The sequence below is a fragment of the Pteropus vampyrus genome, unplaced genomic scaffold, assembly GCF_000151845.1.
Source record: "Pteropus vampyrus isolate Shadow unplaced genomic scaffold, Pvam_2.0 Scaffold7, whole genome shotgun sequence".
Taxonomy (NCBI): Eukaryota; Metazoa; Chordata; class Mammalia; order Chiroptera; family Pteropodidae; genus Pteropus; species Pteropus vampyrus.
This window is the reverse complement of record NW_011888788.1, coordinates 6,239,227-6,251,919: the sequence shown is the minus strand read 5'-3', so window position 1 is coordinate 6,251,919 and position 12,693 is coordinate 6,239,227. Positions and strand designations below refer to the sequence as shown.

The 12,693-nt window shown below is 38.1% G+C and overlaps 1 protein-coding gene across 1 annotated transcript in view; it reads left to right on the top strand.

The window, feature by feature from the left end:
• The window catches only part of PAK5 (p21 (RAC1) activated kinase 5), a 274,162-nt gene that overhangs the window by 165,931 nt on the left and 95,538 nt on the right, over positions 1-12,693 (top strand). Inside the window, exon 4 of the mRNA XM_023536739.1 lies at positions 9,384-9,598. Coding sequence (XP_023392507.1) covers positions 9,395-9,598 — 204 coding nt within the window. The 5' untranslated portion in view covers positions 9,384-9,394. The remainder of the gene's footprint in view (positions 1-9,383; positions 9,599-12,693) is intronic.

Here is a 12,693-nt window from a genome sequence, read left to right as displayed (position 1 = left end):
CTCAAGATAAAATTCACCATTATAGCCATGTCTAAGTGTGCAGTTCATTGGCATTAAGTATATTCATATTGTTATGCAACCATCACCACCATCTGTCTTCAGAACCTTTTCATCTTTCCAAACCGAATCTGTACCCATTAAACAATAAATCTCCATATCCCCTTCCTCCTAGCCCCTGGCAGTACTATTCTACTTTCTGTATGAATTTTCCTATGAATTTGACTACTTTAGGTACTTCATATAAGTAGAATCGTACAACATTTGTCCTTTTGTGTCTGGTTATTTCGCTTAGCACAATATCTTCAAGGCTCATTCACGTTGTAGCACGTGTTCCAAATACCTTTTTAATAATTTTGAATAGACTACAATTTGTATCCTGTGAATTTGTATCCTGCAGCCCAAACTGTTCAAAACCCCAAATGAGAATGCCAACATTTTGAAAACTACAGATATTTCCCATCAGTTTACCATTTTTCTTTTTCTTTTTTTAAGATTTCAAGTGTATTTTTTAATTAAATGTATTGGGATAACATTGGTTAATAAAATTATATAGGTTCCAAGTGTACAATTCAATGTCATCTATATATTGCATTGTGTGTTTACTACCCAAAGTCAAATCTCCTTCCCCTTACATTTTTTGACTACCTTTACCCTTATCTACCTACTCCGTCTCTCTTAAATAGATAATTGGAAAAAGAAGTAGTATACCATTTTTCTTACTGATTCCTCCAGCTCTACAAATTAATAAAGAATGGCAAAAGTTGTGAAAAATAAAATTACCAGGCATTAGCACGCATGCATGCATGCATGCATGCATACATACATACATACATACATACATACATACATACATATAACCAGGTAGACTTTGAGCAAGTAAGTTGAAAATGGAATTGATAGTCCCGAAACTGACTTTCTGAGCCAAAAATATTTAGGAGAATAAAAAGTGGAAGCGGCAGTTTTCTGGGCAGTCAGGTAGAGTTTTAAAATTTACCTGGAATGTCACTTCATTTTCTACATAAACAAGAAGGTCCTTATAAATTTTCCCTTACATGCTTGTGATGGTGACTATTCTGTGTCACCTTGACTGGGCTAAAGGATGCCCAGAATGCTGGTAAACATTGGATTTGGTTGTGTCTGTGAGGGTGTTTCTGGAAGAGATTAGCATTTGAATTGGTGAACTGAATAAAGAGGACCTTCCCCAATGTGGGTGGGCATCATCCAATTCCTTGAGGGACTGAACAGAACAAAAAGACAAAGGGTGAATTAGCACTCTCCCTACTTGAGCTGAAGACATCAGTTTTTTGCCCTCAGACACTGATGCTCCTGGTTCTTATGTTTTCACATTCAGAACCAGACCTCCACCATTAGCCCCTGATTCTCAGGCCTATGGACTTGGGCTTAATTACACCACTAGTTTTCCTTGGCTCTCTGGCTTACAAACAGCAGATCGTGGGACATCTTGGCCAACATAACCACATTATCCAATTCCTATAATAATTCTCTCTTTCTCCCTCCCTCCATTTCTCTCTCATATATTAATATATATGAATGAATGAATGAATGAATGAATGAATGTGTGTGTATGTATGTATATATGTATATATGTATATATGTATATATATCCTGATAGTTCTGTTTCATGAGAGAACTCTAATACAATGCTTATACCATAAGCTGAGGACCTATAAACTAAGGCATTCTACAGGAACTAGAAATAGGGGACATTAATTTATGTCTGAACATGGTTTCTTTACATGTCTCCATCTGCTCATCCAATTGTAAACATGAAATTCAACTATCAGAGGAGATATTTCTTTCCCAAGTACAAGTCATATCAGTAGATGTGACTATCACAGAGTTAGGTAGGTTTTGCCAATACTTAAAAACTTTAGCAACTAATGTAGAACAATAAAAACAAGGTTAAAAAGGGTCAAAGATCAGAAGTCTACTCGTGACTTATCCGTATGAACTGCTGCTTCTCAGGCAAGATGAGAATCTAAATAGGCTGGTACCATTTGGAAGCCCAAGTTGTCATCTATTGTATTTCCCAAGGGATAGCAGCTTCTTCAATCATTCCTGAATGGCTACTCTAGAAATATTTTTAAATGATGGTTGGTAACCCTCTTTTTACTCTGCTACCCACGAAAATCAATCTCTTTTTCTGAACATTAACCCCAAAGATGGATTTTAAAAGTTTTATTTGAATGTATTCTGATACATTTTAATTTTAACAAGTGTTCGTGTTAAAAATATCTCAGGACAGAAATACATGACACATGGTTTACAGAAAAGTATAATATATCCAGTGGTTCCCTGATCTACCTTATGGGAACTCCAAGTTCTGCTTCTCAGAGACCATCATCACATTTCTTGAATTTTGATCTTTTTTCCCCCAGTTTTTTTTTACATATGGCCAAAAATATATGTATGCAGCTATATTTATTTTAGGCATCTCCATCCTTTTATTTTCTGCTACAGTAGAAAGAACTTAGCTTTATTATACAATCTACCCACCTGCCCTATTTTCCCAGTATAATTTTTTGGCTATTTTTGGTTATAGCAGTAAATGGTCCTTATATTTTGTAATTTTTTGTCATTGCTTACTGATGAACCAAGAACTATAATTATGTTTTCGATCTATTCTAGTTTTTGGTTTTTCTCAAGTTTCCTGTCATCTTTCTCTTCTTTGTGTAATGGCTTCTTTATAATCTTTCTTTTTTAAAGAGCTTACATTTTGCAAGGTGACATATGTTTTTGTTGTTCATCTCCCAATTCCCTGCTGCTTTATGATGTCACACAGGTTTTGGGGCCTTCTCCCCCCACCCAGCAACCTGGTACACAATTTTTGGTTTTGCCTAAAATTCACTTTAAGTGAAAGTAATTGCATACTGATAATGGAATGAGACTTTGCAATCAGTTAGTCAAGCAAAGCCTTTAAAAGCCAACTCTGGAGTTACATAGACTTGAATTTCAATCTATTTCTGCCACTTATTAACCATGCCACCTTGGGAAATCAAATCATTTCACCTCCCTAAGCTTTATTCCCCACACTTGTAAAATAAGAGTAATACCTCCCAGTGCAGTCAGAATATAAGAGAATGGCTGTAACATGCAGCCTAGACAATCTCTGGATTTCAGGAAATACTCCTTTTATGTTAGCTAGTATTGTTATTGCTGGTGTTGTTTTCAAAAGACTTCTTATGCTTTCTTATTTAGTTATTCTAAGTATTCCAGAAGCTAGGTGAATCTGGAGTTACCTGCATTTGGAGAGGGGACTCTCAATCTCAGACAGGCTGCCAGGGCCGTAGGTCATGCCACGTAGCAGGTGGGACTGGGATTCAAGGCAGCAAGTGCAGGAGAGTGTGTATGAGCCGCTTCTCAGGATGTGGACTGCCTGGGCTTGAATCCCATTTCAGCTTCTTCCTACTTTGGTGAACTTGGGCACCTTTCTTAACCTCTCTAGGCCTCAGTTTTCTTATCTGTATAGTGGGAATAATAATAGTCTTTACAGCATAAATCTCTGTGAAGAGAATATGTGAATGTTCACATACAAAACAGTGTCTGGTCCGTAGGAAGATACTGTGCCATCATCCCAAATGGCCTGCATTGAATAGTCCCAGGTGCTTTTCTCCTGCTTCCTTGTTCTTCTCTGAAACTCTGCTCATTATCTCAACTAATAGACCTGAATCGGGAGATGCTGCATCCAGGAGCTTTCAGACTAGGCATGTGCTTAAAGTAAGACAACCTGCTAAGTAGGGTTGAGAGCTGGGATGTCCCTGAAAGCAAGTTGAGGGCTAAGATGACAGTGAAGATGTCAGAGCATTGTGTTGGAGTCTGGAGATTTGGATTTCCTTCGGTCTCTTCCAAGACACACCTTCCATATGACATGTGGTGACAGAAGCCCTTGGTCACAGCAAAGTTTTCTCTGAGTTTTGCAAGAACTTTCAAAAGCAGGGATTCTGGGGTTTGTTTACCATCTTTCTCTAGGAAAGTAACTATACATTAGCATAATAAAGACTTTGAGAATTCCCATAAAGAAAATTTATGTAACCCATTGTTTCCCAAACTTATTTGCTTAAGGAATCAATCTCCTCCCAGTTCTCCTTTCACAGAGCTGGTGTTCCCAAGAACATGCTTTGGTTAGTGCTGAGCAAACTAGCAAGGGAATGCTCACAGGTGTGTTTAATAATGAAACAAAGGGATTAGCAAATAGCAGATATTAAGTCTCGAAAAGCTGAATCTTAAACCCTGTAGTCAAATGTGAGCTTCTGACTGTACTGAACAATGCCTACCAAATGGTTCTAGAAGTAGGTCTGCTGGAATCAGGAGGGGGATGAGGTATTCCAGCCCCTGGGTTTACATAGATGCTGAGCAGCAAACGTCTTCTGTGTGAGGGCTTGTCTTGGCTTCCAGCAGTATCAACAGTCCTTCACCCTTACCTGCTCAGTGACAGAGTTCTACTCAGCCCCATAAAAAGGGTCTTTCTGGAGAGACATGAGACCCAAGATACCTCAAGAATCTCATAGTCATCTTCTTAGAGCTCACCGTTCTCACCAACCTGTGTTTCTAAGGGAGCAGGGTTCTCTAAGAAGGGCAGGGGTGATGTGTCCGGTCGAGAAGGCAAGTGCAGGGCAGCAGGGCATTGCCCAGTGATGAAAAGCATGTGCCCTGGATTCTGAGTCGTCAGCTTTGCCAGTTTCGAAGCTCTGAGCTTCTAGAGAATGGAGATATAATATCTCTTGCTCAGAAAAGAGTTAACATAGCAGACCTGAGACTGTGTATCTTAGAAAAACCTATTTGTGAGGTTAGCCTGTGGCTGGCATCTGGGAACTTAGGTTTTAGGAGAGTTCCCGACATTCCCTGATAAGAATAGCTCACTGTGTAGTTAATAGATGGTCACAGGGATGGTGGAGCACAGCATAGGGAATGCAGTTAGCATTCATATATTGGCTAGGTGGAGGGCCAGGGGAGAGAGGGAGCAGTTGGGGGAATCGTTTTACGAACTATATAGATGTCTAACCAATGTGCTGTATACTTGGAACTAATTAAAATAATAATAATTAATAATAATAATAATAATAATAATAAAAAGAATGGCTCACTGTGGCTAAACAGTTTATACAAACAATATGGTTTATGCTGAAGCCCTGCTTTCCTTCTGGAGGCTGAAATTTTGGCACAGACAAGGCAGAGGATGCCTCCATGACCAGTACTCAATAAAATCCTCAGGCACTGAGTCTCTAATGAGCTTCTTTGGTAGACATCATTTCACGTGTTGTCACAGTTCAGTGCTGGATGCATTAATTATGTCCTGTGTGAGTCCCCTGGGAGCGGACCCTTAGAAGCTGCACCTGGTTTCCTCCAGACTTTAACCCATGTGCCTTTTCTCTTTTCTGATTTTGTTTTGTACTCTTTCACTATAATAAATCACAGCCATGAATATGACTATATTCTGAGTCCTGTGAGTTCTAGCAAATCAAACCTGGGAGTGATCTTGGGGATCCCCAACATAGAGTTATTGTGAGTTTTAAGTTAGAGTATATACATTGAACATTTAGCACCATGCCTGGTACAGACTAAGCATAGATATATCAGGGAGAAGAAACCATCTACCAAGCACATCTTTACTTCCATACTGTGTCCCTCTGCCTCACGTTACTAAAAAGTACCAGAATCGCTTTATCTTTCCCCTGAGTGTGGGATACCTCATTGCTATCAGAATAATGACCATCACCAGTGGAATATCACTATACACCGTTAAGATTCTCTCTCTGCATTTAGTCAAATGTGAGCTTTCAAGAACGTTGCTTTTAGGATTTGGAATTTTTAAATTTTCCTTTTAAGTTGCTTCCTCCAGAACTCTTTAACTCAAACGTATTAGAATGTGGAACTGTATTTATTGCCATTTAGGTTAAAGTTGCACAGTGTCACAGAATGCAGTGTAGGTAGGTTAATTCAGCTATGGGTTTCCTCTCTACACTGTCTCATTGAAAAATAAGAAGAGTATTAATTCATTGATATTTTCTTTTTTATACTCTCACACGAATGCCATGGCAACCACTGGGAAGTTCACAGTCAGGAAAGGAATAGTAAGACGTTTCTATGCTCATTCTAAAAATATTTGGCCTAGCATTTTCAGTACTTGTTCAGGTATGAATACATATGAAAGAAGTCTTCTCAAATGATTTTTCTAAAATAATTTCTACCTCGTTTTTTTTTTTTGTCATACATTTTATTAAAATGTCAAGTGGACTCAGCCAATACATGACCAAATTATATTTTCAAATGTATTTTTATTTTCACTAAATAATACTGAGAGGTGGTAGTTAGAGCCACGTATTTATTTGATGTAATTCCCTAGCCACTGAAAACATTTTAGGCCTTCAACCAACCAGAAAGGAGTGTCACAATGAAGACTCTTCTGAGTTAACACAATTGTGTAACAGCTAAAGTAGTTACCCAGATTGGACATTGTTACATGTGACTTTGAAGCAGCAAAAATAGAAAGAGAAAAACAATTGGACATTTGAAGATGTAAGGTATAGTTGCATTCCCACAACAGTTATCTTTTTCCATGCAACAATTTGCTCCAAAATAGAATGACTTAAAGCAACAGCCATCTATTTTGTTCTGATTCTATAGGTCGGCTCAGCTGGGTGGCTCTTATGCTGGTTTGACTGGGCTTGCCTAGTGGATAGCTGCTCGTCAGCTAGACGACTCTGCTTCCAGGGCTGCGTTGTTGGCTGGGATGACGGGTGACTAGGCTACATGGTCCATCATCCTTTAGCAAGATAGCCTGGCTTCATTCTCATGCTGGCTACTGGTTCTAAGAGCAGCAAGAGGGAAAGCCCCAATGTGCAAGCACATTTCATGCTTGTGTCATGGTTTCAGTTGCCCCATGGGCTACAGAAAATTATATATCTAGGTCCAGAGTCACTGTGGCAGGGGCCCACCCAAGGACATGGATACTGGGAGGCCTAAAATGGCAGGGATCATTCCTGTGACAGCTGGGATGCTACAACTGGTTCCTTCACTTCTTTACACTTGGCTTAGGTGTGCTCAAATGTTTAAAGTTAGTTGACCAATATTTATTAATCTACTGTAATAAGGTACTTAATGAATAAAAAATATATACAATCGTGACTTCCAGGAGAAGGAACACCTCAAGGCATTTTGAGCTTTTATGATCTTTCATTAGTTTTTCATTAGCACCTTATGTTAGTTTTCCAAATTAGTCCAAAGTAACAACCAGGATAAATGAGAGAATGGACTGATAGAATCTGGAGAGTTAAGGCTGTGATGGATCTGATTGCTGTTGAGAGAATATATATCCAGTGCTGTGATCTGAATGTGTTCTTCCCAAATTCATTTGTTGAAATCCTAATCCCCAAGGTGATGGTATGTGGAAGTGGGGCCTGTGGGAGGTGATTAGCTCATGAGGGTGGAGCCCTAACGAATAGGATTGGTATTCTTATTAAAGACACCTAGAAGAACTCTCCTATTCCTTCCACTATGTGAGGTTACATCATTAAGATGGCATCTAGGAAACAGGTCCTCACCAGACACTGAATCTGCTAGCACCTTAATCTGGGATTTCCAGCCTCCAGAATTGAAAGGAATAAATTTCTGGGTGGTTTATAAGCACCCTTTTTCTGGCATTTTGTTATAGCAGCTTAAACAGACTAGACATCCAAGTTGTGGGTGCAACAGGAGCTTGAGAAAACTGGAAAGCAACAGGAAGATCCTGCTTGCTAAGCCAGGATAAGTGGTTAAAAGAAGAAAAATTTTAATGGAGGAGGATGAAGAGAAGAGAGAGAAATGGAAGGAGGGAGAGAGCAGGAGAAGTTGTTAACATATATGGAGCTGGGAGGTGTGAAATGTCAGGGATGCTATTCACTGAATAAATATATTGTTCTCAGTGATTTTATCTGTCAGCAAATATTTCTTGACCCTTTCTTTATGCCAGGCACTGTCAAACAGTAATAAACCAGCAGGAACTATCTCTTCTGTCATGGATCTTACATTCTAGTAGGGAAAACAGACACTAAGCACACTGTTACACATAATTAATTTACAGCAAGTGGGTAAATGCTGTGAAGAAATTGTACATAGAGCTGGAGGAAAGTATATAACCCACCTATTCGAGTCTGAGTGCTGAGATAAGGCTTCCCCAGCAAGGCAACATTCAAGCCAAAACATCCTCATTTAATACGCCCATGACAGTATTGTCAGGATTTCCCAAATGATCATGATTTTCTTGTTCACAATAAATCAGAGAAGGAAAAGCAATTACTCAAGATCACAGCAAATAAGTACTCTACCTGGGATTCAAACCCAGGTTATCTTACAGGTGTTTGTAATACTATAAAGCACACAGTGTCTATTTTACATATTTTCTGGAGGTATCCCGGTCACAGGATATGTTTAAGCTAGGTAAATTACATTATTTAAAACAGGTAAAATACATTGTACAAAGTTCTAAATATATTATACATTGAAAAGTAGGTCTTTCTCCCTGCCTCGTCCCCACTCTCTGCCAGTTCCCTGCAGGCAACACCAGTCATTTCTCGTATACTTGTCCAGAGGCATAGTAAATACTTGCAGCACCTACCTTGTGCTAGGTATTCTACAAAGTGTTCTACAAATGTTTGCTTGTTTAATTCTATTAATAATTTTACTTGTGAACATAATTATTAACCCCATTTCTCATGTATATACATATTATATTTCTCCACACAAATGTTTTAGATTTTAAATGCACACCGAACTTTCAGATACTTCTCCCTGTGTGCTAGCCAGCTTTTGCTTTAATAATACCACATAACAAACAAGTCCAAAATCTCAGTGGCTAAATTATAAACATTTATTTATTACTCATGAGTTGGCTGTGGTTTGGCTGTGGTTTAGCTGTGGCTCAGTTGGACTTGGCTGCAGTTTGGAGGTCGGATTTGTGTCTGCTTCATGCAACTCTCCTTCCAGAACCTAGGCTGAAGGAGCAGCATCCACCAGAGAGATTTTCATGGCAAGTGACAGGAACACAAGAAGAAAGGTGGAAATGCAGCGACTCCAAAAAATCCTTCACCATGAGCTGGCACTCTGTCTTTCCATCCGTAGTCCATTGGTCAGAGCAGGTCATGTGGCCAAGTCCAAAAGCAAAGGGGCAGGAAACCACACGTCATATGGCAAGTGCAAAGAGAGGACAAAAATTCTGAATGAAATTATCTAATCTACCCACCCTGAAAATCCAATTTTCATCTTTTTCAAAAGCTGATATATAGAGGACTAACTGAAAAGATATAACTGAATGAATTAATGATTTTCCTGTGGTCTTCTGCTGGCAAGATATAAACAGCTGCCTCTTTTCTGTTTGCATTTCCCAGATTTTTGCATCATGTTTGGAAAGAAAAAGAAAAAGATTGAGATATCTGGCCCATCCAACTTTGAACACAGGGTTCATACTGGGTTTGATCCGCAAGAACAGAAATTTACCGGCCTGCCCCAGCAATGGCACAGCCTGTTAGCAGACACTGCCAACAGGCCGAAGCCCATGGTGGACCCTTCGTGCATCACACCCATCCAGCTGGCTCCCATGAAGGTATGGTGAGGATTCTGTCTTTAAGTTCGCTTAAAAAGCATCTTCTCATTTGATGAAGTGTATCATCTTTATGGGCAAGCTATGAAATGTCTATGCCATGTATTTGTTTTTAAATATCCACAGATCGGCCACAGTTATTCTTCAGTGATTATAATGTTCACCACTTACTGTAAGTTGCATGAAAAGGAAACTCAGTTTTTAGATGTGAGATCTTTTTTAAATCAGACATATAAAATGCAGTCACAAAGTAGGAAATATTTATTTCACTTTAGATGATGTTTACTAATTTTTATGCTGAATAATATTATCCACCCCTTCTGGTAAATATTGGTAATATCTTTTGATTAAACATTACATTAGACAAGCATTTGTTGTTTTGCATTTGCCCCCAGAATGTTTAAACTTTTCTTTTATATAAAATAAGTATTAACATATTTTAATAATAAATGATTTTTTATACATAAGCAGATATGTACACGTATACATGTTTTATATATGTAATCATATGTATATTTATATAAGTATGTATACATGTGTATTCAGATTTGTCTTTGTAGTCTAAGAGACAGCTATTTCAAATAAAAGTAAATCATTTGAATCCTAGAATAGGATATAATTACCTTAAACATATGGCTAATAGATATTTGGTAAGAAACGTTCATGACAATAATTGCATTAAAACAGAAATCGGACCCAATAAATTTCAGATACGTTAAGTTACTACAAAGAGAAACCAGCCATTTCAGGTGTCTTCTACTCTGCAGAATAAGAATTCCATAGACCATCAAGTAACTGCCCCCAAACTCCCTGTGGTAGTTAAACATTGTTGAAGTCTTATCATCAAATTATCCAGTAGATCAGATTCTCATCTATATTTCTTATTAGTAGATATCTGAGCTCCACGAATAACTTAGTCTGTGTTAACACAAATATTGACTATATTGTATTTAAATGACAGGCAAAACAAAAGTGGATGCATTTTATTAATTAATTAATTAATTTATTTATTTATCTATTTATTTATTATGGTGACATTGGTTGACGAAATCCAGTAAGTTTCAAATGTACCATTCAACAGTAAGTCATATATTTTGCATTATATGTTCACTGCCCATAGTTAGATTTCTTTCCGTCACCACATATTTGACCCCTTTTACCCCATCTACCTCTTAGATGAATTTTTTAAAGGATGCAAGATGGAGCATAGCTGATAAATTATGGGAAATGTTTATAAGCTATCATCTCAGCTGACTAAATTAGAATTGCAGTTCCATCATTCATGCATAGTCTTTCTGTTCTGGTATTGAACTTGTGGATCTGTTTTGCCTAAAGATCAGTATGGAGTCTTCTAATCCTGCATCTTGTGAATTAGATTTTCTGATAGGATTTTTAAACTTTTCAGGCCAGCTAAAATGTAAAATACTTAAAAGATGGATATTTGAGTAGATAAATTTTTTTAGAGACAAAAGCAACCTCCCATTTTCAACAGCTATTGATTGATATTTAATAGAAACTGACAAATTAACCAACTCTACTGGTTAATATTAGGCAATTCCCTATTATTGAACATAATTTTCTCCCTAAGAGAAGGCTAATGCTTAATTAATGACCAAATGGTAGGGAAGGCCACATCTAAAAAGAAGTTGGGATTGGACAGAATTTCCTTTTGGGGTTCATTATTTTTCTCATATCCCAAGTTTTTATAAAACCCAGAAAACAGAACGTGCAGCGTGCCCAGAAAAGTCATCTGCTGTTGATCATCATGGTAAAGGGAAAAATGCCCAGATGAAATGAGGACTTATTTTCTTGCCCTTGAGTGCAATTATTATTTGATGAGACATCCTACAGTCTTCGTGTAACATCCTAACTAAAGGCCCAAGACATACACTGTCTGTCAGAAAGCATATTTATTATTGTGTAAAGATAGAGTATCATTTCACCATGGTTTTCACTTGTCACATCATAGCAGGTCCTGGCCATCAGTGAGGGAAGAAGCTCCCATCTCAGTGATAATCCCTTATTCTCAGTGGACATAGGACTTAAGAGGACTTTCTAGCTCATTTTTCCATCTCCTGGTTGGGCTGGTTCAATATCCTCTCTGACAGAATTTATCATCCACGCCAAGAGTCACAGCAAAGGTTTCCTAAGTGCTGAGCTCTTGAGCCCCATGATTCTGTTACTCTATGGCTTCCTACCTCTGATGCCAAATGTGTGAGCATCCAGTCTGCAGGAAATGAAAATATTTGTTCCAGACATTTAAATGCCAACTGGGGGTTGACTGGAAAATACATCTCAAGGATAGATCCAGTCCTGGAGTTCTGCAAATGAGACCTCAGGCACAGTATTGTCTGTGGAAAAAAAAAATTTTTTTTAAACAAACAAAAAATGACAAAACAATAGTCAGCTAGGCTGAATTTTCTCCGGAAAGAGTAGAGTCAATCAAATGCTTTTAACTGAAGGACACCCAAGAAATCCGTACCTCGTACTCTCACCAAACTCGTTTAGATTGATTCTCTCTCTCTTCAAGTCCCGTGAGGACAGATAGCACTGTTGGCAGCTCTTAGACAATGTTGCTGTAGTCGGAAAGAATCCTGCTGACTCTACCAGCCTCTTAGAAAAAGGAAAGTGAAAGTTTCAAGGGGCCAAAATATACCATACAGCTGGGATGATCCCACTCTTCGGAAATGCCTTCTCTGGAGAAATCTTACAAGTCACTTGAGAATGACATAATATAAACCATGCAGCATATATCTCAGAAGTCAGAACAATCCTTGAAATAAGAAGCTATAAATGAATTGACAGAAAGGGGTGAATAGATAGAGTTGTGCTGTTTTAAAGCCATTTTGGCAAAGTTATTTAAGTAGAACCAACAATTCGAATTTGGTCAAGTTGTCCTTTGAAGGAACAAATTAAAGTAAGAAGAGATTATGCCATAAAAGCGGTAAATGGAAGAAATGTATAGTACCTTTTGTCGTGGCAAAATGCCAGTTCTTCAGTCTTTGTCAGTGAGCTGCAGACAGGCTGGTTCTAAATGGAAATTCACCATTGCAACCAACACTCTCCTCTGATTGATTAGGATTTCAACTGTTTCTTTT